This window comes from Callorhinchus milii, unplaced genomic scaffold, assembly GCF_018977255.1.
Source record: "Callorhinchus milii isolate IMCB2004 unplaced genomic scaffold, IMCB_Cmil_1.0 Scaffold4, whole genome shotgun sequence".
NCBI lineage: Eukaryota > Metazoa > Chordata > Chondrichthyes > Chimaeriformes > Callorhinchidae > Callorhinchus > Callorhinchus milii.
The window spans coordinates 15,051,338-15,079,318 of record NW_024704745.1 but is presented as its reverse complement, the minus strand read 5'-3'; the positions used below and the strand labels follow the sequence as shown (position 1 = coordinate 15,079,318).

The window sequence follows — 27,981 nt, the reverse complement described above, 5'->3', positions numbered from 1 at the left end:
GCTTCTCAAGTCTGGCGGCTGCGCAGCAGCTGAGCCGCCCGCGAGTGAGGAGCAGCAGCAGCCGCCGGCGGCACCCATGGCGGCCCAGATCAACCCCAAGCCGCTCACCCGCAAACCCGTCCTCCTCAGCAAGCTCGAGGGCTCTCAGGATGTGGTCAACATGGCTGTCATCGTGCCCAAAGAGGACGGTGTCATCAGCGTCAGCGAGGACAGGTCGGTGGCGAACGGGCCAGGGCTCAGATTCACAGCCTGGACCCAGGGGATGGGATAACTAACCTGGAGCCGGGGTGGGGTGGCTGGTCAGGAGAGCCGGCTAACTAGCCAGGGGGGAGGGGGTGGCTGGTCAGGAGAGCCGGCTAACTAGCCAGGGAGGGTGGCTGGTCAGGAGAGCTGGCTAACTAGCCAGGGAGGGGGACTAACTAGCCAGGGGGGTGGCTGGTCAGGAGAGCTGGCTAACTAGCCAGGGGGGGTGGCTGGTCAGGAGAGCTGGCTAACTAGCCAGGGCGGGTGGCTGGTCAGGAGAGCTGGCTAACTAGCCAGGGGGGTGGCTGGTCAGGAGAGCTGGCTAACTAGCCAGGTGGGTTAGCTGGTCAGGTGAGCTGGCTAACTAGCCAGGTGGGTTAGCTGGTCAGGAGAGCTGGCTAACTAGCCAGGGGTGGTGGCTGGTCAGGAGAGCTGGCTAACTAGCCAGGGGGGTGGCTGGTCAGGAGAGCTGGCTAACTAGCCAGGTGGGTTAGCTGGTCAGGAGAGCTGGCTAACTAGCCAGGTGGGTTAGCTGGTCAGGAGAGCTGGCTAACTAGCCAGGGGTGGTGGCTGGTCAGGAGAGCTGGCTAACTAGCCAGTGGGGTGGCTGGTCAGGAGAGCTGGCTAACTAGCCAGGGGGGTGGCTGGTCAGGAGGGCTGGCTAACTAGCCAGGGGGGTGGCTGGTCAGGAGAGCTGGCTAACTAGCCAGGGGGGTGGCTGGTCAGGAGAGCTAGCTAACTAGATTACTAAGAGCTAGTGATGGGGTTGTCTGGGCTGGAGACCTGATGAGATGCAGTGTAACCAGCAGGGACTCTCTAAATCAATTCCCATGAAACACTGACTGAACCATTTCTAAGGGCTGTGGAAGAATTTTCACTTAAGTTTTCATTGTTGCTGTTTAAAGGATTATATGATGGGTGTGGGAAGGGTTTGAAAAGATAAAGGGTGATTAACTATTTCCGATAGTTGGTGACTTGAGGATGAGTGAATGAGTTTAAGATTATTATGAATGTGAACGGGAATTCTTTCAGAGGTTGTAAGAGAATAGAATTAATTGGCAGGTGAAGGCTATTAGACCCCACATTCATTGTGGGCATTTAAAAAGGATGTAGATGTGCACATGGAGAAAGTGTTAATGAGTATGGGGGAAGTGTGGGGATTAGGGTAGATGGTTTCATTGGAGTAAATATTGGCATTAATACAATGGGTTGAATTGCTTCCTACTCGATGTAGCTTTTTGTTTTTTGCTCTTTGGTTAACGGTATTTCAACAGTGCAAATGACCAAGCTGTAAGAAAGGCACTGCTTGAAATAAGCTTAATCTTATTTTTCTGTTCATGTTTTATGGTATTTTCATTTTCAATGTTAAGATTGATCCTTCAACTTGATTATAGTTCTTCAACTCTTGTTTGTGCCTTCATCACATCCAGGCTCGACTATGCAAATACCCTGCTTGTCGGCCTTCCCAACTCCTCCCTCCACAGACTGCAGATAATCCAGAACTCTGCAGCCCGTGTCCTCTCCCGCACCAAACTCTGTGACCCCATCTCCCCCATTCTCGCCTGACTCCATTGGCTCCCTATCCTTCAGAGGATCCAGTTCAAAATCCTGGTCCTCACCGACAAAGCCCTCAATGGTCTCGCCCCATCTCTGTGACCTCCTAATTCCCTACCAACCTCCCCGCTCCATCCGCTCAGCCGGCTCTGGCCTGCTCCACGTCTCCCGACCCATCTGCCCCACCGTTGGCGGGAGAGCCTTCAGACATTCTGCCCCCAACCTCTGGAACTCCATCCCCCAATCACTCCACCTCACCCCCTCCTTAGCTTCCTTCAAGTCCCACCTCAAAACCCTTCTCTTGAACCATGTCATACCTCCCCCCTGACCCCAGCTCGGGTCTGAAATGCTGTACACTGTCCAGCGCCTTGGGACAACCCACCAATGTGAAAGGCACTATACAAATGTAATGTTGTTGTTGTATAGTTGATTGTCTCCTCTCTATGTCAGATGAAGTGGAGGTATATTAGTTGGTATCCCATACTGCCTGTGATGTGGACTCAGATGATACATGGGTGGCAGTGCACAACTAACACTCCAATCAAACTACCCAACTCTAAATCGTGATATCTAGCTATTGCAATTTTTCTTTCCATCTTTTCAGAAAGGTAACTTTGTCATGTAGCAGTAGAGTTCAACTCCTTTTAAATCTGCAAGATATAAAATAAATAATTCCAAGTCTTGGTTTATGCAGAACAAAGGGTATCAATTTATTTGCTTGACCATTCCAAAAGCTTGGGGTTTAAGAAAAGCTGTTCAGTTGTTATTAAAATACAGTGCTACATTTTTTATTTAGATATGTTCTTTTTAAGAATAAAAATATTTCCCTCACTAATCAAAGTCAACATTTATGTTTACTGCTGCGTAAAACTGAACTAAAATAGACAAAAGCTTGTCTGATTGCTGTTTCCTTCCTGCCAAGTAGTTATTGTATTGAGAAGGTTGACTAATGTTACGTCCTGCAAAATAAACACACCAGAGAATTTAAGCTACAGAATACCCAAAATGGACATTGTGTTCTGCAGGATGCTACAACTGGAATAAAGATAATTATAACAGAATACTTCAGTATTGAGCCTCTGATGATGATGGACCAGTGAAACACCACTGTGTGAACAAACAGTATTTCCTTTCATGCAATGTAATGCAAATTCACTGATTTTACTTCCTCTTTCCTGAAACCTACAAAAATTAAACAATAAACATCTACCTTTAGTTTAAATTTGCTGTGTACAACATTTAAAATGTTATTTGGTTAGAAATGAGGCACAAGTTTCTACATCTTCAAATTTTAATGTTCCTGAAAGATGTAGCTGTATCGTAGAAACCTTTTATAACAGAGTTGCTTTTTGAGTTTTTAACATTATCCATTTTTTTTACAACCAGTAAGCTATGATGAATTTGGCTGGGCTTTGAGCCTGGAAGCTTCCTGACCTGTAGAGCTCAGTTTCCTACCACAATGTGACTTACAAATGAAGCCATTGGTTAAGTTAATAATAATAATAATAATAATAATAATCCTTGCATTTGATATAGCGCTTTTCACGTCAGGAGGACGTCCCAAAGCGCTTCACAGAACACACTGTAAAGTGAATTGACTGTATATTTGTGGGCGAACGCGGCAGCCAATTGCGCACAGCAATGTCCCACAAACAGTTAAAGCTGGTTTCCATTAATGCAAAAAACCTGCAAATGTGTATGACATTTTACTGCTGTTTAAATTCTCAGCAAACCATAAAATGTTCTTCTCCTGGCGAATTGACTGATCCAAGTATGCACATTAAATAATACTGCCTCACCACTCCAGTGGGACAGTGGTAACAACAAAGCAGTTCTGTAATGGCCTCCCCACAACATTACCACTAAGGCTTGAAGTTCGGCAGTGTAGGTGATCAAACCCCTATCCTCGGTGAGCAGTCTTGATCTACCTTACGGGATTGTCATTCTTTATTAGATTCAGAAATCATTGACTAAACTTTAGTATTGGAATGTGACCTTCCGTTTCAAACCCTTCATATTGCGTTAAATTAGAATGGAGGATTGGCGAACTGTTTGTTCCCCTTCCCACCACAGTTTTGAAGCTGCTTAAACTGAGAGGTTGGTCTGTTGAAGCAGATTAATGTCTGCTGATGGAATATAGTCTTTGGTCAGACTTCACCTGGGTGAGTAATATCGTTACAGAGATCTAACATTGCATTCAGCAACCAGTGAAAACACTATACCCACAGCTCTAACTACTAGACCAAACATTCTCAACTACCTCTGCCTCCTACACTCCCAGAAGCAATAAAAAATGATTTCTAAATCTCTCCAAAATTACCTTTCCTGACTTCTAAATAAACTAAAGAATCAAAGTCTCTACGCTGCAGCACTCCAGATCAGTGGTGCCCGAGATAATAATTATTATATTTGATATGGCAGCTTTCAAGTCTTGTGGATGTCTCAAAGTTTTTCACAGGATTTACTGCAAAATGTCTATAATAATATTATACTATAATAATAATAATCCTTGCATTTGATATAGCACTTTTCATGTCGGGAGGACGTCCCAAAGCGCTTCACAGAGAACACTGTAAAGTGAATTGACTATATATTTGTGGGCGAATGCGGCAGCCAATTTGCACATAGCAAGGTCCTACCAACAGCCATGAAGTGAATGACCAATTTTATCTGAGGATATGGATGAGGTAACCATAAGGAGCATTGAAGGAACAGTCAGACATTTAAAAACTTTAACCGTAGCTGAAAGAAAGCCGGAAAATTTAATCCTAAAACTTCCAGAGGGTTCTCTGGAATTGTCACTGACAAACCTGACCAATCATATTACTGTTGAAAGTTGCATTAATTGTTGAAGCAATGTAACCAACAATAACAAGTAACCCTGTTTAGTAATTTAGCATTTGCATACCACAGCAGGTATGTTTGGTAGTGATTTGGAGCACAAACACTGGCTGGTTTGTGACCTTCCTAACTTGGATTTCAGAAACAAATCTTCTGCCCTTAAACATGGATGTTTCTGAGTGTAATTAACCTTGAATCTCGGCCCAATAGCTCTAGTAGGAGGGTCAAATCAAGCTTGCTTCTGAAACTTCTTTTTGTCATCTATTCCCTCACCTCCCCTGGCCCCACTTTCCTCAGGTCCCCAACTTAGGCTCCCAGTCAGCTCTGCGAAGTGCTTTGAGACATCCTCACATGAAAGGCACTGTATAAATTGTACTTGTTGGGTTTCCAATAGACTGAAGCGCAACTCCTTGAATTTTGGCTGTAATTGCACACGTTGCTCATTACAGTGGCCGTGACTATCTTTTCCATCATGCAAACTATGGTGTCCCTGGTTAGGAAGCCAGGATTCTTGAAAATCCATCTAGAAAGTTCAAATATGTCAGCCTCAATGGCTAAGCAACCACAACGCTCAAAGTTGATGTTCCGACCTGAATAATGACCACTTGGGTATGATACCAGAGAGTGCCTGGTACTCTTGGAATCAGTAGAAATTAAAGGAGTCGTACAACTTTATGAGTAAAGGAGGGGGACAACGGAGAAAAAANCATAACTTTAACCTGGTTGTGACAAATGTATCATTCAACAGGACACAACCCTCTCCTTTGTATGTTAATTGCGCTAGTTGATTTTCTTTCATTATGTTCTCCTGATTAGTTTGTTCCACAAAATACAGTTTTGTGACTTTCTAATCTTTGGGTTAAAACAAATCAAACCAGCAACATTGTGGAATTGTTATTTTGCAAGTTTTGTTTTCTAAAAATATAGTAGAAAGTGATTGAGTTGCCAGGGTTTCAGTCTTTTGTAAATGTTTGTTAACTTACAATTTTAGAAGCCAGTCACTGTGTTGTTGGAAAGCCCGTGGTCAGCCTCTCCCCTTTCCACCGAATGTGTTGAGGAATTTCCATCAATTGAGGCCCATCAGATCAGATTTTTTTTTGAAAAGTGTAACCATTATGTCCAGTATAAGGAATCAAGTGTTTTGATCATGGCTACTTTACAGCTTGTTTTCAGTTTGCTTAGACAAGCCTCAGTGAGTACAGCTGACTACAGACGTGCATGGTTTGTCAGTTCTTATATTTCTGGTTTCTCTATCGTGCAAGAAAGAAATGAGTTATTTTCTTAGATCACATGGAGAAGATTATCATCTAACTGCAGATTTGCACTTTTTAGGCAGTGTTCAAAGGATAAAACTGTAACATTGTTTACTTGTGTCAATGAGTTTTATTCATTCTTGCAGTGTAAAGAGTATATCTATAATCAAAAAGAAAATCAGACAAATTATAACAAGCTTTAATTATTTACATCCTTGGATATTACCAGTTTTATTTGTCCCGCAGCGTTTCTGAAAATGCTAACCTTAACACAGTTTACTCAGGGCGAAGTTAAAATTACAAAAACAGAAGTCGTGGGAGCACTCAGCAGGTCAGGCAGCATCTATGGAGAAAGGAAATTGAGTCAACGTTCAGGCCACGACCCTTTGTCAGAACTGGCGTAGGGTCATGGACCCGAAACGTTGACTCATTTTCTTTTCTCCATAGATGCTGCCTGACCTGCTGAGTTTTCCCAGCGACTTCTGTTTTTGTTCTCAGATTTCCAGCATCTGCAGTATTTTGCGTTTTGCAATAAGTGCTCTTGAAGGCAGAAAGATTAGTAAACATCCACTTCAACCAAATCTAGCCCAGTGCTTACCTGTGGTATCTCTTAATCCTAGCATCGGCAAGCTGGGATCTTTATTAATTTTTATTAATTGGATAATCCCCAATTATCCTTCCTACCCCACATCCGGTCCCTCACCAGCACTGCTTTCTTCCAACTCATCACCCGTCTCCGCTAGTACCTCTCTCCGAAAGCCGCTGAAACCCTGGTCCATGCCTTTATCACCTCTCGGCTGGACTATTCAAACGCCCTCCTCACCGGCCTCCCCTCCACTACCATCCATAAAATCCAGATTATTCAAAACTCTGCCGCCCGCATTCTCACCCGCACCAAACTCTGTTCCCCGATCACCCCAGTCCTTGCCAGACTGCACTGGCTCCCTGTCACAGAGAGGATCGATTTCAAGATCCTCACCCTTGTCTTCAAATCCCTCCACTCCTCCGCACCCCCCTCCCTCTCTGACCTCCTCTCTCCTCAAAACAGTGCCCATTGCCTTTGTTCCTCCGGGTCTGGCCTCCTCCTCATCCCCCGAGTCCTCCGCTCCACCCTTGGCGGCCGTGCCTTCAGCCACTATGCCCCAAGGCTGTGGAACTCCCTTCCTCACTCCCTTCTCCTCGCCCCCTCTCTTCCTATTTTCAGGTCTCTGCTAAAGACCTTTCTTTTCGACTGCGCCTTTGGTCACCTTCTCCCCCCTCCCCCTGGCTCGGCCCCGGGATCTGTTACTGTGAAGCGCTCTGAGACACCGTCCGGCGTGGAGGGCACTATATAAATCCAAGTTGCTCTTGTTGCCAACATTGTAGGTAATTTACCCATGCACCAAGCTGCTTGATTTTAATGTGATGTGGAGCAGTTAGTATTAGGATAAATCTGGCTTGTTCTATAATTTTTTAAACTGCTTTAATAAAGCCACAGTAATATTTTGGTACCAGACACTCAGCAGCACAGTTGTAATTTGTGCATAAATACATCTGTTTGGGGCATGTTATCCTGATGAAAGATTAAAGCAAGTGCAGGTGATGACCTGTGATGTCGGTGCAGTTGAGTGACCATAGCAAAACCCAAGTTCAGATTCCAGTCACTCACATTTCATGCTTTACCAATGACTATAGTTTCCAGAAGGTCCTTTGTAAATAAATATTTGGAGAAATTTCAGAATAATGCAGCAATTTCGCAACCTCTCAAAAGAAACGTAACTTGAATTAAAATGCTAGGAAGGCCAAAGTTATATATTTTCTCTGTTTTATCCCAGAACAATTCGTGTTTGGATGAAGAGAGACAGTGGTCAGTACTGGCCGAGTGTTTATCATTCAATGGCAGGTAAGTGTGTTTTCTATTGAAAGCTGGCGCTGATATTTTACTACAGTTGTGAAAATGTAGCTTCTGACATTGTGTGCAACAAAAGTTAATTTGCGAACTTTGACCAATTTGTGAGCAAAAGCACTTTGTAAGTCCACAATGAAAATTAATTTAAAATTAAGTTTTAACCTTTGTGTTACGCATTTGAATAGTCACAAAGATTCCTCTAAAATAACATTCAGTGGTATGGGAGTGTTAAATGCTGACTTAACTGTTTAGCAATGAGGTGAGTATAGTGAGTATAGAGTTGTTATTAAAGCAATGCGTTGTCCACCTGCAGGCAGTATTTTTTTTNGTATGTTTTGCTAAGTTTCTCCTGAAGATGTGTGGCTTTTTATTAGAATAAAGATGCCTGGAACCTTCCAGTACATTGCCTAAGTAATTATTATTTATGTATGAGCCTTGACAATGTGCATTTGCAATATTAATGCATGGATAAATATACCACTGTGAGCACCAGATCAGCAAATTTCCAGATTAAATCATTGCTTTATGGTATAACTATCCTATAGGTTAGTGGTTAGAGCGCTTGCTTTGCAAGTGAGAGGATCTGGGTTTGATGCCCGGTAGGGCGAAACATTGGGCATGTTTCCTTACTCGATATGCCTCTGTTTACCTAGTAGTAAATACGAACCTGGTTGTTAGTTGATTGACGGATTGTTTTTCTGGGGGTAATAATCCCACCAAAAATATAAATAATACAATAATTTGGTCACTCAATCCACGACTGTTTGTGAGACTGCTGTGCGCAATTGGCTGCTGCGTTTCGCCCACAAAACATACAGTCCATTCACTTTGCAGTGTATTCTGTGAAGCACTTTGAGACATCTAGAAGACGTGATAAGGCACTATATCGAATGCAAGGATTATTATTCTAAACTGAATTTTGCTCAGCAATATGTTGTGGATATGACAGTAAGCTTCAGCATCCCTGGGATATAGGACAATTTGGAGGATGTGAAAAGGGACAAGGTTCTTCCTTCTGAAATAATTTTGCTAATGTTGTGCATGTTGAAGGAGGAAAGCAGTTCGTTAATTGGTTTTCAGCATTCACTGCAATCTAAGAACATTATTGTAAAGATGTGATATTTCCAGATCTGCGAAATTTCTGTGCTAGAAGATATTGCAAAGAAGTTAAAAATTGACAAGAATTTCCTGATGAAGTATTTCATTATTCCTGTTGAGCTATGATTAACTATAATAATCTTTGATGTTACACTGTCTGCTACAATATTTTCAGTAAGAGGGGACAGCATAAGAATTAAACATTTAAACGTGCAATGTACGTGACTGACTCAATAAATCTGAGCTGATTAATTTGCTGAAGATGAATTATCTGGTATCTTTATTTCTCGCATGCTGTTTAGAGTTATAATCCTTTCATTTGATATAGTGCCTTATGTCTTCGCGACGTCTCAAAGCGCTTCACAGAATATACTGTAAAGTGAATTGATTGTATTTTGTGGGTGAAATGCAGCAGCCAATTGAGCACAGCAGTGTCCCACAAACAGTTGCGGATTGAGTGACCAAATTATTTTTATTTATTTTGAAGGTATTTAAAAAACAAATTGCTGTATTTGTAATATTGAGTTTGTTTTATTGCTGTATTTGTAATAATATGTGAAGAAACTGTCCATCTCACCATTCTGCAACTTCTGATAGGTGTTTCACATAGTTGATGGATGTACTTTACATTCTGTTTCTCACTTCTAAAAACATAATACTGCCACCATTTGACTTAAGAAATGGATTTTAATCTGAAATATCGTACCCCTCTTGCCAAATCCAGAAAAATATTAAAGATAAATAATATCCCCGAGTACAACAAAGTAGATTACTCTCCATAGTAACACTGGTGCAGTGTTCTCAAATTACTTCACACAAATTTATTTTGAGCGTGGAGAAACCTGACATCAGGTTTTTTTCAATATAATTTAATGTAGTTTTTAATAGATTTTAGGATTAACAGTCACATGTTGTAAGAAATGTTTGCTCTCAAGTGTTAAGTTCCTAGGGTGAGGAATATGAGATCTTTTGCTACAAAAGTAATACAGCCTCTCTTGTCATTGCTTAAGTCCATCAGTGGAAGATTATTAGTTGAGCAGTATTCAGTGCTGTCATTGTGTGAATACATAGGAATGGTAGCTTTTGGATGCACAAAAAAGATTCTAATGGCAACTGGAGAATGATTTAGTCTAGACAACCCAGTCAAAGAAAACGCAAAATACTGGAAATCTGAAACAAAAACAGAATTCGCCGGGAACACTCAGTAGGTCAGGCAGCATCTACGGCAAGTTTCCTTACTCCACACGCCTGATGATAATCCTTCCAAAAAAACAATAATAAAATTGGTCACTTCAATCCACGACTGTTTGTAGGACATTGCTGTGCGCAATTGGCTGCCGCGTTTTGCCCACAAATATACAGTCAATTCACTTTACAGTCTTCTGTGAAGCGTTTTGGGACGTCTAGAAGACATAAAAAAGTGCTACATCAAATGCAAGGATTATTATTATCAACCCAAGTGTATCATTTCATTTACCTTGTCCAGTTTGCTTTTAAACTAGCGCAGTATTAATTGGATTTACAAGCTTGTGTAAGTTCAAATTTAGTAAACTACTGAAATTGTGGTTAATTCAGTGCGTTTGATTGAATTTAGACTTTCCGCCTTTCTTTTTGCAGCTCCATGTTCATGCATGTCTTTCAATCCAGAAACAAGGAGGCTCTCTGTTGGATTGGACAACGGTACAGTCTCAGTGAGTACTTAACTGAGTTAGAGGAAGTTATTATCTAAAATTGTTACAGTTTAGATAAATGAAAGATGTGATGAGTTATGGCAGTGTTGCACGTATGTGCTGTTTGGCATGTCCAGGGTTTTCAGAAGCCAAAATTCTTGCCCAGTTGTTCATGCAGTTAAGAATTCATCTCTCGGGAGGGAAAGCGGACATCTTAAGAAAACTCACTGTGGAGTGGCCAAACTAATTCCTCCTCCCCACCCCCCACTCATGTTTGACACTTGGAGTTCAATGTCACAACTGCAATAATTATTTTATTCCTTAGTGAGTGTTCAATGATAAAACTCGATAAACCATATCTGTAAGTCACTTAATCTTTCGTTCTGGTAAATCAATAAATGTTACTTTCTGTAAAATGCAGTTATAGTACACGATCTGTTAACTTTCCTTAAATGATTTCTATTGAGATGTTCTATGAATGTAAGTTCTGTAACTGAACAAATCCCATTCATTTTAGTATATTGCTTGGTTTATGCTTCAAAATCTTCCAAGAGTGGCTGCCTTTCCAGTTTGACTAATTCCCATGGCACTTCAATCGTTCTTTTGTTGCAGCATTTTTGTGGGTGCGAAGTCTTCTGTCTCCCTCAGTTAAATTGATGGATGAGTCTTTGTAGTTTACTTTGCATCTTGTGGTACCCCACTGCTATAATTCCTAACTTTTCAAAAAGGGCTAGACGCTGAAGAAACTGAGGTGAACAACTAAAAGTAAGTTGTGGTTGGGAGGGCGGGTGGGTGGAAAGTTAACTAATTTTGGGTGTGTTGGTTGACAAATTCTAGCATGGTAGACGCAAGGTTAGTTTCAGTTCCAAATTAAACTCCCTTCTTGACTGAGTCTGCAATTTAAGGTAAAGGCAATTTAAGGTAAAGCACTTCCTCATGGTAACTTGTAATTGTTTGGTGTCTCATTTTTAATATTTCACAATTTGTATTTTTTTAAAATCTGGTTTCAGCTGTGTTCTAAAGTAACAGGCAAGAAGGTTCTAATGTGGTCAATCCTATTTCTTTCATCAGGAGTTTATTTTGTCAGAAGACTATAACAAAATGGCTTCTGCAAAGAGCTACCTCGGTAAGGATTTAAGTGCTGGTGCCACTGTTATAACAATTTATGTACATTTACCTGTACTGGAGTCCTGTAGCTCAGTGATTAGAGTATTCGCCTCGCAGGCAAGAAACCTGGGTTCGATTCCCAGGCAAGGCGAAAAGTTGGGCAAGTTTCCTTACTCCACACACCTGTTTACCTAGCAGTAAGTAGGAACCCGGTTGTTAATTGATTGCTTTTCTGGGGATAATAATCCTTAAAAAAAAGTAAGAATTTGGTCACTCAATCTACGACTGTTTATGGGACACTATTGTGCCCAGTTTCGCCCACAAATACACAGTAATTAACTTTACAGTATATTCTGTGAAGTGCTTTGAAACGTCTAGAAGATGTGAAAAACGCGATATCAAATGCAAGGATTATTATTATTACTACATTTAATCACAATTTCATCAACTAATCCGAGTTGTTCTTTTTAGCAGCTCATCAAAACCGAGTGACGTTGGTGTTCTTTGTCTTGGAGATGGAGTGGGTGCTTAGCACAGGGCAGGACAAGTACTTCACTTGGCACTGTGCAGAGAGTGGTCGAAGGTTGGGCGGCTACAAAACTATTGCTTGGGCTTCATGTCTGCAGTATCCTAATCGCTTATCTCTGTATAATTTTAGTAGAGGCCATACCCATTTTCCAGATTGACCCTCCTTCCATGGGCAAAAGTAGGATCAAAAACTACAATTGACATAACCATGACGTATTTTGTAAGGACTTGGACCCATCAGAGAAATTCTATCCTGGACTTTTTAAAGAAAAATACTGATAAATTCATGTTAATTTAAAAAAAATAAAAAAAACTCCTGGCAAATCTCACTTTTGCTGAATGCCCAAAACACCCAATTATATCCCACTGTAACCTTGAAGTCACAGAAATATTCACTTGCACGCAGTGATGTGTGGTGTCCATCTTTTAAACAATTTCTTAAGGACCTACATTAACACTGCAGCCTGAAAAATACAATTGCATTACTCTCCATGGGCAGTCCCTTACTGAAACCTCAATTGCTTGGTCTGTCTCAGCCATTTAGTGACCTGTTCACTGCTTGCTTTGAGACATCTCATGACTTTGTTCCTGATATATCTGCGAATATGAAATAGTCCTTCATCTTCTATGCTGTTAACTTACTCACCATGACCACCCACCTGTTACAAGCACTTGCACCATGAGATGAGTTGCTCCTGCACACTTTTTTAACTCACAGCTGCTCCAACTCTATGAGCTTCTATGTGCAAACTGAGAGGGAATGTGTGTGTGAACAAAGAGAAGGGGAATAAGTGAGCTCGTGGGAAGTAAATGAGGGTGTCACAATGAAGATGCAGGGAATAAACAAGTGTAGGGTATAACTGACTGAAAGTGTCAAGAGTGAGATTATGAGGGAAGAGGGACATGGAAAAGAGCAAGTGTGAAAAAGTTTGTGAGAGAGGCAAAGATTCGCGGAAACAGATGTTTGTCTACCAATATAAAATCACTATACAGTAAATCCTCAAGCACTTTGAGACATTTTGATGTGATAAGGTGTATCGATCCTGAGGATTATTATCGGTGAAAGATGACGAGATGGGCATAGAGGGGGCCCATTTTACGAATAGATGTCTGTGTACAAGCTCACCTTGAAATAGTTTCACCTAGTTACAAAACATCTTGACAAACTGAAGTGAAGGCTGTTTTTTTCTCCCCTGTTCTTTTCCATAATTGCTGATCTCAGATTTGATGTAGAAACCCGACATGTTTTTGTGGGGGATTGTTCTGGACAGGTGACCATTCTCAGGCTTGAACAAGACAATTGTTCTGTGGTTACGACATTCAGAGGACACACTGGTAAGCTGATTAAAGCTATCTAGTTACAAAGTTCATGTTTTGCGATTTTTGCCGTATCTGGTGCATTTAAAATTGGTCAAAACATATTTCTTGATGTTTCCCTACCCAAAGTAGCTGCAATATGTTTCCAGTTATTAGTGTGTATTTAATAATTGAAATTTTTAAAATTGATTTTGGATTATATCTTGATAAATATCTAGCAGCAGGATATCCTGTTTGTAACTGCAACAACGATAACTGATCACTGATGCCTCTCACAGTTGTGGGATTGGCTCAAACTGAATGAGGCATCCATATCCGATTCAAGCTGTATAGAGTCTACGTAATGAATATCAGGGAATGCTTTTCTGGTGCATTCTGACCTCTGGTTCACATTATGGTTAGAAATTAACATTAGCATCTTAATGTAGGAAAAGCACTTCCACCAATATGCTTTAATGTTGTGGCAATATAAATTTGGCAAGAATCTAATTGTAACGCTGTGTTTTTCGCTGTTCAAAGTGTATGATGATGCTGAGTGCTCATGGAACACTTTCTGACAAACTTGAGGTGCGGTTGATTAAACCTTAATTCATCAATCATTATGTTTTATTAAACTAGTTATAAGATGACAATTCTGTTCAGGTTTTCTCTCAATGTTTGTGTCATGAGAACTCCTTGATTAGGTTATTGGTTTGTAACAAAGCCTTGTGTAGAAATTCTGCTTTGTTTTTAATAGCTTAATGTTTAATTAAATAAAAACTAGAAAAATACTAGATTAGAGATGGATAAGAGCCTGTTTGTGTCGGTATCAATACAATTAAATTGAATTCCTTGTTCTGATTATACTGCCAATTAAAGCAGAAGGAATGCCAAGTGTAGATGTGGCCAACATTTCCAAGGTTCAAGGGGCAGAACATTTTAATTCTGTAATAAGTCACAAGTTTTACTGCAGTGTACCATAGGTGTGGCTAACCTTTAACATTCAAGAACGTATTGCACTCTCTTATCAGTGGAACAAGATGAAATGAATCACTACTAGATTATTAGGGCACCTCTCCTTCATAACAGCATAGTGATCCATACATATCCAAACTGCTATAACTTCAGGGCGGGTCAACTCATTGTCAGCTGATTGTGCTTCTGTTGAAATGCTGTATTCTGCATTAAGAAAATTGATTTATTGCCTGCTATAAGACTGTTTCCTGTATTTGGAAGAGAAATCAGCTGATAATAGGATGGATTGTGCAAATTCTTAAATGTGTATTTCAGGCAGTATTACTGCCCTCTGCTGGGACCCATGGCAGCGGTCACTCTTCTCAGGAAGCTCTGATCATTCCATTATTATGTGGGATATAGGAGGAAGAAAGGGCACTGCCATCGAATTACAAGGTCACAAGTGAGTATTTCACTTCTGTTTTCATCTGCATGTATTGAGTTTTGTTTTCCTACCAGAGCACGATTGTAACTGTGCAGCTTTAGCTAATGTTTTGTTTTGTTTCTGTCATGCAGTGACAAAGTTCAGTCCCTTTGCTATGCTCCTCACACTCGGCAGCTGATATCGTGCGGTGCTGATGGTGGGATTGTTGTGTGGAACATGGATGTAAAGAGGCAAGAGGTCAGCATACAATTCCATTCAGCTTTAGAAAATATAAACACTTGCAAGTAATAAGTACAATTTAATTCAATACTTCAAAGTGCAAATTCTACTTACCTCCATCTTGAATTGTAGAAATAGTGCAAGATAGGAAATGTACTTTAGATTCTGAAGCCAGTGCTACACCATTTTTTTGCTGGGTGTTTCACATATCTTGTATCAAACCCTTAACACTCCAGTACCTTTAGCCACTTATGTAACATGGTTCAGAATGAGCAGTCTTCAATCCAGATCTGGTAGCACCAGGGCCAAAGTGTGGTTCTATTATCAAAAATATTATACACAATAATTATATAGCACCCTTCACGATGGTAGGACATCTCAGTGTTTACATAAAACATAGAATTTTTAGAAACAGGTAGAAGTTATTAGACTAATCAACCATGTCCCCCTTTTGGTTCGTGAAACTCCACCCATTTGCCTTTCCATATAACCCTCAACCCTTCTAGCCTGAAAGGCACATTGTACCCCTGTAAACCCATTGACACCACTTTCATCAATGGTCTTCTCTGAGAACTTGCTTCACAAATTTGTTGCTTTTTGGGTTTATATAAAGAAAAACACATTCTCTTTGTTACTCTTAATTTAACTTGTGCCCATTTGTATCTAAACCTTTCACCATAGTAAATCGAGCATAGTGCAGAAGCAAAGATTGTTCATGTCACATTATGGTATTTAATGGGTTAGAGGGTGGCGTGCTGTTTTTCTTCTAACAGTAAAATTACTTCAATATGATTTCCTTCTCAAAGTAATATTTTAATATCTCCCCTCCCCAGCATTTTGTAATGTTGCATCCTCTTTCTGTCACACCATGTTAACATGCCTCTTCAGAACTCATTATTTATGCTTTGATAACAACAGCTCATTTTGTTTGCTCTACAGAAGATGCTTATGTATCAAGTAAAGACTGGTTGTATGGTTTTGTATATAATCGTTTTTTTTATTCTGTTGAGGTTTAACAGTTTCTGGCACTGTCTGGTGCTTCATTTAAGCGGCCATTCATGTGTGTGTCTTCCATATGTATGTGGATGACACCCAACTGTATCTATCTGCCTCCACCCTCAACTCCAGGACCACTACTGTCCTGACAGACTGCCTGTTGGACATCAAGTCCTGGATGAGGGCAAATTTCTTACAGTTGAATGTGAACAAGACTGAGGCCCTACTGATTGGCTCGCGCCAGCGCCTCTGCACCTGGCAACATCAACCTCCATGGTTGCACACTACAATTTACCAAGCCAGTCAGGAACCTCGGTGTCTTGTTCGACCCTCAACTGTCTTCCCCACATCCAAACCATGACCCGCTCTGTCTTCCCTCACCTCCGTAACATTGCCCGACTCTGCCACTACCTCACTCCTCAGGCCGCTGAAACTCTTGTTCGTGCCTCCATCACCTCCAGGCTCGACTATGAAAATGCCCTGCGTGTTGGCCTTCCCAACTCCTCCGTCCACAGGCTGCAGATAATCCAGTACCCTGCAGTCTGTGTCCTCTCTCGCACCAAACTCCACAACTCCCTTTCTCGACTGACTATCCCTATCCTTCAGTTCAAGAGGATCCAATTCAAGATCCTGATTCTCACCTACAAAGCCCTCTATGGCCTCGCCCCACCCTAATTCTGCAACCTTCTAACCCCCTACCAACCCACCCGCTCCCTCCGCTCAGCCAGCTCCAGCCTGCTGCACGTCCCCCGACCCACCCGCCCCACCATTGGCGGGAGAACCTTCAGCCACTCTGCCCCCAATCTCTGGAATTCCATCCCCCAATCACTCCGCTTCACCGCCTCCTTCAAGTCCCTCAAAACCCTCCTCTTCGACCATGCCATTGGTCACCCCCCTTCCTCTCCCTTCTCCCTCCCTGACCCCCAGCTCGGATCTGAAATGCTGTACACTGTCCAGTGCCCTGGGACGTCCTCCCGACGTGAAAGGCGCTCTACAAATGTAATCCTGTTGTCTTGGTTTGAGTTCTTGCATGCAATTCAACTGGGAGGCATCACAGCTGAGCCTGATCTTATCCTGAACTGATGTCCAATACACAGCTTCTGGCTGAGGTTTCTTGATAGCATTTGGGAAAGCGAACCTTGGATAATTCTTCTCTCCCTGACACGAGCACTGCAACACCCCAACTACTGTTTGAACTGGGATTAGGTAGCTCAATACATTTGAATCTACAATCTTTGGTGCTAGCATGACTCAGTGTGTAAAAAGCCTCACTTTTGAGTCCGAAGGTTGTGACTTGAGCTCTTAGACCAGCAATGCAGTACGAGGGGAGTCCTGCGTTGTTCAATGTGAGTTAGCAGACTGGTCTGTTATAGCATCAGCCTGACTTCACTGGTGTTCTCTTTGAAGGGCAAATTAATGTTAGTTGTGTTTAATTTGAGGGCAGTCGTGTGCAGGTGTGTTGAAATGACCTTAATGCCTTTATTTTAGATCTTCATCATCCATTGAGTAAATACATTAGCCAAACAGTGACAACATTCAAACCCAGGTCCCAGAGAGACAAAAAAATTATGATGTGACATTGCCTTTCTTTCTCCTTCCAGACTCCAGAGTGGTTAGATAGCGACTCCTGTCAAAAATGTGACCAGCCTTTCTTCTGGAACTTCAAACAAATGTGGGACAATAAGAAAATTGGACTGCGACAAGTAGGTCTTTTGTTTTATTTTGACTTTACCAGTTTTATTTTTCTTTGCACTGCAAAGTCACTGAATGGAATCGAAAGGCGCTATACAAATGTAATTTTGTTTTTGTTGTGGAACCACTTAGAGATGATGTAATTCATAATCGAGTTGTGGAGTTAACTTTCACATGTATGTGGATGGTACCCAACTATCTCTCTGCCTCCACCCTTGACTCCAGGACCACTGCCACCTTGACAGATTGTCTGTCAGACATCAAGTCCTGGAGGAGAGCCAATTTCCTATAGCTTAATCTCAACAAGACCATGGCTCTCCAGCTTGGCTCCCATCAGCTCAGATGCTGACAGCATCACTATTCATGGATGCACTCCACCTCACTGAGCCAGTATGAAACCTTAGTGTCTAGGTTGACACCCAACTGACTTTTAAACCCCAAATCCGTGCCGTTTGCTGTTCTGCTTTCCTCTATGTCCGTAATATTGGCTTCTGGCACTAACTCTTCCCATTCCGTTCAGGCTTGGCTACACTAACTCCCTGCTCACTGGACTTCCCAACTTTTTCCTCCACAAGCTTCAGATTATTCAATAGCAATAGTCATTATATTTCATGGTAACATTGTATAAAGTCCCATTGTATCAAGCGAAAGTATTACATATATTATTTTTCCATAGGAATCTGTATTCTATAATCTCAGACTGAATTGCCAATGCCATAATTTTTCTTTTCTCCCCCCGCCCCTCCCCCCCGTTTATTTCGTGCAGCACCACTGCCGGAAGTGTGGGAAGGCAATGTGTGGGAAGTGTAGTTCAAAGCGTTCCACAATCCCACTGATGGGATTTGAATTTGAAGTGCGGGTCTGTGACAGCTGCTGTGAATCAATAACTGATGAAGAGTAAGTATACTGTAAATTTACATTGAGTAGAGGCTTCTTTTGCTTGTTTAAAAGCACTTTTAAATAACAAGTGTGGATATCCCACTTAACATGAATCGGGTGTTTCAAACAGCTGACTATTAAATAAAGTGGTAAATCATTTTTATTCAGAACCACTTCCTTATTTTATTTATTATTTAGATGCTATTTAGCAAGGGCTTTACAATGTTGCGCAATTAGTTTCAGAGCATTCATTTTGAGACAAAAATCACGTAAAGACTTGTGAAATCAAATTTGTCCATGAAATGTTTTAAATCAAATTCCCATTGACAGCACAGCAAATTAATTTTAGTACTTTAAAAACAAATTTGGATCAGAATTGTTGAATGATACAGACTTCGAGTTGGAGTTGAAACAGTAACGAGAATCTTTTTTGTTTTCTGTTGAGTGATGCTCTTTACACAGATGCTGCATACTGAATGGATCAAGGGAAGCTTCTGAATAAGCTTTGGTTAGCTATTAGATATAATGTGATTCAAGATGATATTAATGCCATTAATGTCAGAATCATGAATTTGTGCAGAATCAGGGCATTCACCTATGTTTAGAAATGACAGGCGTTTTAACAGATCAGTTTGATCTGCCGGTTGGGATGCTGAACAGTAACATTGATGTATTACAAGAGTAATCTACATTTAAATCAAAGCTGATGTGATTTTATAAAGTTTCTAAGAATGGTTCCTGCTGTTGGGAAATCCTTAAGCTTTATTTCATCAATTTAAACCTAAGCTGAGTAATGTACGTTTGTAGCTTCTCTATGTTGCAATCGATTGTGTAACTTACTCTTATTATAACTGTCCTTTTTCAATCATTATAAAAACTTAAAAAGTAGGAGTAGGCCATATGGCCCCTCGAGCCTGCCCCCCATTTAATGAGATCATGGCTGATCTTCTAACCTAATCCCATTTTCCCGCCCTATCCCCATAACCCTTAAGTTTTTAAAAATCTATCGATCTCAGTTTTGAATATGTTCAATGACTGAGCATCCACAGCTTTCTGGGGTAGAGAATTCCATAAATTCACTACCCTCTGAGTGAAGAAATGTTTTCTCAACTCAGTTCGAAAAGGCTGACCGTTAATCCTGAGACTATGAGCCCTAATTTTAGATTCTCCAACCAGGGGAAACAGTCTCACAATATCTACCCTATCAAGACCCTTAAGAATCTTATAGATTTCTATAAGATCACCTCTAATTCTTCTATATTCTAGAGAATATAGGCCTTGTCTACTCAACCTCTCCTCGTAGGTCAATTCCCTCATCCCAGGAACCAATCTAGTGAACCTACGTTGCACCCCCTCTAAGGCGAGCATATCCTTCCTTTGATAAGGAGATCAAAACTGCACACAATATTCTAGCTGTGTTCTCACCAAGGCCCAATACATTTGCAGCAAGACTTCCCTACTTTGTACTCTAACCCCTTTGAATGAACGCTAACATGCTATTAGCCTTTCTAAATGCTTGCTGTACCTGTATACCTAAATCCATCTGAATACTAACACAACCTAGTCTCTCCCCTTCTAGAAAATAATCTGCTTTTCTATTTTTTCTACCTAGGTGAATAATAACTTCACACTTCCCCATGTTATACTCCATCTGCCACCTTCTTGCCCACTCACTTAACCTTTCTATATCCCTTGTGTCCTCCTCACAGCTTACTTTCCCACTTAGCTTTGTATCGTCTGTGAATTTAGATACATTAAGCTCTATTTCCTCATCCAAGTCATTGATGCAGTCTGTAGAGCCTTGGGACATCCTCCCAACATGAAAGACGTTATACAAATGTAATCTTGTTGTTGTTGTAACCAGTTGAGGCCTGCGGCACTCTACTAGTCCCAACCTGCCAATCTGAGGAGTGCCTGTTTATCCTTGCTCTCTGTTTTCTGCCTGTTAACCACTCTTCGATCCATGCTAATATATTACCCTTAATTCCATGAGCCCTAATCTTATGCAACAATCTTTTATGTGGCATCTTGTCAAATGTTTTCTGAAAATCCAAATACACTACATCCACTGGTTCCCCCCTATCTAACCTGCTAGTCACATCTTCAAAAAAAATTCTGAAAGATTTGTTAAACACAATTTCCCCTTCATAAAACCGTGTTGACTCTGCCTAATCATATTATGACTTTCTAAGTGCCCCACGACGACATCCCTAATTATAGACTCTAGAATTTTCCCTACCACCAATGTCAAGAGTATAGATCCCCATTGTTTCTCTCCCACCCTTCTTAAATAGCGGTGTTACGTTTGCGACCTTCCAATCCAGGGAATTCTGGAAGATCAAACAATATATCCACTATCTCTTTTATAGTTTTTAGTATCTTCTAACGTGAAGATAGAAGCAAAATATTTGTTTAGTGACTCTGCCATTTCTTTATTCCCCATTATAATTTCTCCGGTCTCTGCCTGTGAGGGACCAACATTTACTTTTGTTAATCTCATCCTCTGTATATACATGTAAAAGCTCTTATAACCTGTCTTTATATCTCTAGCTAGTTTACTCATATTCCATTTTCTTCCTCGTAATCATTTTCTTGGTTATCCTTTGCTGATCTCTAAAGCCCTCCCAATCCTCAGGTTTACAGCACTTTTTGGCAATAATATAGGCCTCTTCTTTTATCTTTGAATGTTTGCCATTGCTTGTCTACCGTCATATCTTTTAATCTACTTTCCCAGTCTCTTTTATCCAAATCGTCCCGCATACCTACAATGTTGGCTTTATTTAAGTTTAAGACCCTTGTTTCGAACTTAACTACATCACTCTCAAACTTAATATTAAATTCCATTATATTATGGTCACTGCCCTAGAGGAGCCTTAACTTCAAGATTACTGAATAGCCCTACTTCGTTACACAATACAAGATCTAGGATCGCCTGTTCCCTGGTTGGTTCCTCAGGATACTGTTCCAGAAAATTATCTTGAATGCATTCCATAAACTCATCCTCTAATTTACTTATAATCAGTTAAAATGCATTTGTGGATTTTTCTCATCAGCTTCAAGGCCCTTCATAATAATAATAATAATCCTTGCATTTGATATAGCGCTTTTCACGTCGGGAGGACGTCCCAAAGCGCTTCACAGAATATACTGTAAAGTGAATTGACTGTATATTTGTGGGCGAACGCGGCAGCCAATTGCGCACAGCAATGTCCCACAAACAGTCGTAGATTGAAAATGACCAATTTATTATTGTTTTGGGTTTTTTGGAGGGATTATTATTAGGCGTGTGGAGTAAGGAAACTTGCCCAAGGTTTCGCCCTGACTGGAATTGAACTCAGGTCTCTCACTTGCAAAGCGAGTGCTCTAACCACTGAGCTACAGGACTCCATGGCCTTGTTGCTCCCTACCTCTGCGACCTGCAGACCCCACAGCAACCTGTCCGCTCCCTTTGCTCAGCAGGCTCTGGCCTGCTCCACGTCCCCCGCCTGGCCGGCCATTAGCGGTCTGCTTTTCTGCCCCCCATCCACATTTCCTTTGCTTCACTCCCTCCCTTGCCTCCTTCAAGGCACGTTACAAAATCTTCCTCTTCAACCGAGCCTTTGGCCACCCTCCCTGCCTTCCACCCTCCCCGATCCCGACCCCCAGCTCAGGTCCAAATCCCTGACTGTCCAGCGCCTTGCGACGCCCTCCCGATGTGAAAGGTGCCGTACAGATATAATAGTACATTTAATAGAACACAGTACATCTGAATTTCATCCCAGCCCTTCAATAGCAGCAATGTTTTTGCATTGTGTAATATTTACATTCATAGCCTCTCAAAAATACAACATTTTTAGAGGAAGGTTTTTGTTTCAAGATCTTCCCCCATAGTTTCCCTTTAAAACGTTATAAAGCTTTGATGAAATCAGTGAATGTCTCCTGCCAATTGCTCTTTTGCTGCAATAAACCTGACATAGGAGGAAAACGAATCCCCATATTCATAGAGTGACTGGAAATGTTCTGTTAAAGTTATAGGACTTACAGCTTCAAAATTAAGACTGGTTCTGCAAAATTTTCCCCCTTTGTTTTTGCTAGACAATTTCACAAGGTGGAATGATTGAAATAGGGAGCTCACTGTGGTGAATTTCACACTTTCTGTAGTACTGGGTGTTGGACCATTCCTGAAAGTGGCCATTGAGAAAAGCATTGCTTAGAATTGTGATCCTCAACAAAACATAACTGAGGAATACTGATATTGGGTTTATAGAATAACATTTCAAACTATTTCTCATCATAAAATTTCACTTCCTTGCTTCAATTGTATGAATCACTTCTAGCATGTGCGAGATAAGGCAGGTTATTTTTAGATAAACGCCCCGAGGAACTGAGCTGTAATTTAAGAATGAAGTTTCAGATATGTTGCTGTTGTGATTGTAAAATGTTAATTTTTCTACTCTCCATTAACTTGACCTCAGTCGAGCACCCACAGCTACTTTCCATGACAGTAAACATCATGTGGTCCACATGCATTTTGATATAACCAGAGGCTGGCTTTTGACATCTGGCAATGACAGAGTTATCAAGGTAGGAAGAATTGTGTTCCATTTTGTCTTTTGAAATTTTACACAATGGGAAAACACAAATGCTGCAGCTTACTCTGCTTCTGCAATGCATGTTCGAGCCTCTGTTTATCTGCACGACAGTTCACATTAAGCAACGTGTTAGATTTGTATCTGAAATCTTTGAAGACTTGTTCTGCACTGCAGATGGGAAAGACTAGAAAATGACAGTAAGAATGGCTAGATTGGAATATTGAGATTGAATCCCAAGTTATTAAGATGCAATGGAAATTCCACACAGAGCACCATGAGCACCACCAAATCCTGTCATCTACATAGAGCACTGTGATGTGCAATTTGTTATATTACTGCAACACACTCGGAGGGCTGTGTTGTTGGCTCTCAAAAAGAGTAAAAAAAGGATCATTCTTAAAGGAATAAAATGCACGTTGAAACCTTCAAGGGTTAAATTTGAGTTTAGTTAAATGCAAATCTTACAAAGGTCGATCATTTATTCACGGTTTATCTAACTACTTTTTCTCTACAGCTCTGGGATATGACTCCAGTGGTGTCGTGACCTACAGTTGGTAACTATAAATAAAGGGATTCTATCTACTGAACCAATCTACAAATGCAAGACTGTTCTGCAGTGGTTAAGTGGTATGACTGCTTCAGCACAAAATGAAGGAATTTTTCCTTTTTTTGAAAACAACCTTCAAACTGATGAACCGTTTTTGTAGAATGTCAGTTGCACAAAATGTTCACACAAAGCGTAGCTGTGGGACAGTTAGGTTTCCAGAGTGTAATTTGTACAGTTCAGGTGTTTGTATAATTTTGTTGGAATTTTTTTTGATGAAATTAGAACACTTTTGTGAGGTGCCGTTTTCTGAATGTGGTTTTCAGTTTAGTCTATGTGCTGTTTTTGTTCAGTGATATCATTGGTTGGGAAACAAATCCCCTCCTTTAAAAGGGAATTTGTGTTTTATTCTGGTAACCTACATTACATCAGTGATTAGTGCTTTGTGTTTGTATTCCAAGCTTTCCGTCTTAAAAACATGAACTGATTTTGATCAGCAGTTGTAATTTCTACAGAGTTTAGGTTGTGCAATATGTTAGCCCCTTGATCTTTAGGTCCAGCCCAGACCCAAAGGCACAAAAGTTTCCTCTTATCTGTTGGCAATGGCGAACTGAGTTTGGACAGTTTCTAGTTGCCCAGATTCATCAGTAAATTGCTCTTCATTTGACAGCATATACTGAGTGAAAACAGCATGGCTGGTACAAGGAATTGAAAATGTCAGTAGTGGTGTGGGGAGGGATTGGGGTAGATGTTCTCTTCTGAGATGTGAGGAGAGCTTTACTGTGCATTTAATTGTGCTGAATCTGACCTGGGGGTGTTTGGTGCTGATGCTGTGTGCCCCAAATGGGAGGAAAGCATTCCATTTCCCAGCACTATCATTCCTCAGCTTTCTAAGCACAAAAAACATCAGGGGAAAAAAATGCTTTTTAAAAGGGAACTTATTGAACACTGCTCCCAAAAAGAGGGATCGGGAGAGGACTTTAGAGGCTTAACTACCGAAATATACTTTTTTTCTTCCCTCCAAAACAGGTTACTTGTTTGTTACCCAGAAAAATGAATGTTCCAAACAGAAGCGTTAAAAATAGGCTCATGTTTCAAATAGTTCCTACATCTGAAGATGTCCAGGAACACTACATAAATCATGGTGTTTTCAAGAACTTGTAAGGTGCATATATGAATGGTTAAAGCAAGCAAAATGTAAATTCTTGACGGTTTTAATGCAGTTTATAACTGGTACGATGAAATGTCCATATAAAGCAACAGTCGTACTTGTGATTAACATTTCAGAAAGGTACACATTTAATTACTCACTGTTATCAGTAGTAATCATCCAGTATTGCTATAGTTATTGCAGTAGTTGTAGCTGAAGAAGCAATTTTGTTGCTGTACTTCAAATGTTGCACAAACTTAAAATTAAGAAATAGAACTGCATCATAGCTTGGGATTGTTAGGTTATAGTGCAATCGAGCTCCTCATTACTAAACCAAATGAAAAGTAATTTCAGCTTGAAGTTAGTTTTACTGGCTGTAATATATACAATATCCTGTATACAATCTCCATTATGCATTTTCATATTATGACATTTCACATTTTGCTAGATATTTGATCTCTTACATTACCGTTTGTGTTGTATTGCTGGCTTGATGAGATGGTAAGGCAAGGATAATGAACCTAACCAAGCAATGGGAAGGGCAGCATTAGGTTCGAATGCAGGAAATTCCAATTTATTTTTCTGTATTCCTAGATTTTTTGCATTATGAATCAGTATTGTTGCAGAATTTGCTTTTATATATATAATTTCATTTTGTGAATGCCCATATTTTCTGTAATATTAGAGCCTATAGTGTGATGGAGTGCTATTATGTATTAATAGTCATTTAAAATGGTTATTGTAAAGATCCTTGTCTAAAATGTTGTTCTGAAATATTGGAATTGAATACAATATTTAGTATTTAAGTCCTTCCATTTAATTTGATACCATTAGCACTGTTTGTATTATACCTGCTTTGAAAGAAAAATGGAAAAACTTCTCTTGCAAAATAATTTTGCTTTCTATCGTGTTTTTTAGGAAACCAAAAGTCACATAATGACTTGTCCTCGATCTCTGCTGTAATTTATGCAGAATAGGAAACTAATGTCTAAAATACTGACTTTTTTTAAAAATCCTCGTTTAACTTTTTTCTCTTTTTTTCTCTCTCTCTCCCTCTCTCTTACTTTCCCTTCGAAGCAACCCATCACTAATGTATAAGCGGACAGTCATCATGTCTTCCTTTCCCATTCCAATGGTGAGCTGATATATTTGTGAAATGTCACGGAATGGTTAAAATCTACTCTTAGCAGAGGTGTACGTGGTCTGGTAAATACTGTGGAATTTGAAATCTCAACCTTCTGGTTGATTGTTCGGTGCTATCAGGGCTTTCCTACTTTCTGTTTGTTTTAAATAATGCTATGTTTCTTGCATTTGTGCAAAAGTTATTTAGGAATTCAAAGTTGTTTCACTTGCATCAACTTCATTCTTCATTCTCAAATCCTCCCCACACTAACATTAGTACTGGTATGGTTTTTGAAGTCCTCCCTTTAAGAGAATCAATGACATGATTTCCAATACTTGAACCAAGCGACTTATGAAGTGGAGAGTCGCTGTTTCACACTGATAGGTAGGGTCTAGGTATAGGTTGGGTATCTGTTGAATTCTGAGAGAACTCCTTGCCTGCATGCCGGGCAGGTCAAAGTGTTACCTTTTTAATATAATGGTGCCTCCAATTAGAGATCATTTTAAATGTGATTAATATTGGGAAGTATGTAGATTGCTTGGGTGATGTGCCATTTAGATTCAATTGAGAACAATGTGAGGTTGAGGAGGCTAATGAAATGCCTCAGTACATACTGTATGAAGAACTGCCAAATTGTCATTGCTGTGTAATGCATCAGTGCTAATGGATCATTGTCTGCTAATGTTTATGTAGCTCAGCAGTTGACGAAAGCTGAAAGGGCTAAAGGAACAAGAATAGCGACTCAAATAATTGGAAAATTTGCTGCTTAGTAATGATGGGAGACTTGAGGACTGTACCTGATTTGTAGGATTTAACTGCATTCCTGCCCTTCAAATTGACCTGGCTTTTCTCTTCCACTTTTGCACTAGTTTTCAGAAAATAGATCATATGCATTTATGATTCTCTGTTTAATTCATAATTTATCTACAATCATTCTCATCAAAACAATCATTTTACTAACCCGAAATCAGGTTTCATTGTGTCATTACTCATCAAACAAGTAAAAAGCCAATTATTGGTGTACATACTGTGAGAAAGATGATGCCTTAAAATGTAAGGAATATGATGCAAAGTGCACAGGTAACTAGATTCTAGTGAATTATTTGAAATAGGATTCAGTGTGTTCTTGCATTTCTAATCACTGAAGCTTCAGGTGTAAAGCCCAAAGAGAAGCTGTTGTCTTGAAACTGAGTACTTCTGTTGTCTTGTGCAATAAGGTCTCTAACAATATTAAAATATTGTAACTTCACAAATGTCCCTGTTGGGTGAATATCGCCTTCCACTTCATTTGTATATGCATTAAAAATATATACTGTGAATAACTTCTGTTTGACTGACTTGTATTACTGCATTCATTCATTTACGTGTTCAGTACTCACATTTGAAATGGCTCATTTAAGATCACCACTTTCAGAAAGAGGAATTAAGCAAATTTGCCTAAATAATTCTGTAATACTACATACAAATATAGAACCAAAGAAGGATGTATAATAATGATCCTTACATTTGATATGATGCCTTATCACATCTTCTAGATGTTTCAAAGCACTTCACAGAATATGGGAAAATTTGTGTGGCAGAATTTGAGAAATGTTACCCTTCACTTTCCTTTCACTTCACCACTGATAATCCTCCAAATGAGAGAGCAGAGTGATGCAAACTGTGCACTTGATGCTGTGTCCAGTACCATTTAATGTTTGACAGAGAATTGAAACCTGTGAAGGTGAAGGGATGAGATGAACCTCAACTGGTATTTTTCCCCACCCTTTACAGAGCTATTGCAATGTACATAGCTGCTCCTGAAAGCTTTAATCTTTTACTTGATAGTGATCTCTATTCCTTTTATCTGGTTAGCTATTACATTAATTTGCCTATTTTTCAACGTTGGTTTATTTTTTTTATCCCTTGACCCCACACTTCTCTGGCACCA

The 27,981-nt window shown here is 40.3% G+C and overlaps 1 protein-coding gene across 1 annotated transcript; it reads left to right on the top strand.

Annotated features, from left to right (window-relative positions):
- The first annotated feature begins 46 nt into the window (after nucleotides 1-46).
- On the top strand, nucleotides 47-27,370 carry wdfy2 (WD repeat and FYVE domain containing 2). Its single transcript, XM_042334261.1, has 13 exons — nucleotides 47-213; nucleotides 7,706-7,773; nucleotides 10,495-10,568; nucleotides 11,619-11,673; nucleotides 12,129-12,279; nucleotides 13,405-13,517; nucleotides 14,769-14,895; nucleotides 15,009-15,114; nucleotides 17,694-17,795; nucleotides 18,551-18,681; nucleotides 23,118-23,226; nucleotides 23,749-23,861; nucleotides 24,808-27,370. Exons 1-12 carry the CDS (start codon nucleotides 77-79, stop codon nucleotides 23,776-23,778), a joined length of 1,203 nt encoding a protein of 400 aa, XP_042190195.1. The 5' UTR covers nucleotides 47-76; the 3' UTR covers nucleotides 23,779-23,861; nucleotides 24,808-27,370.
- The last annotated feature ends 611 nt before the right edge of the window (nucleotides 27,371-27,981 follow it).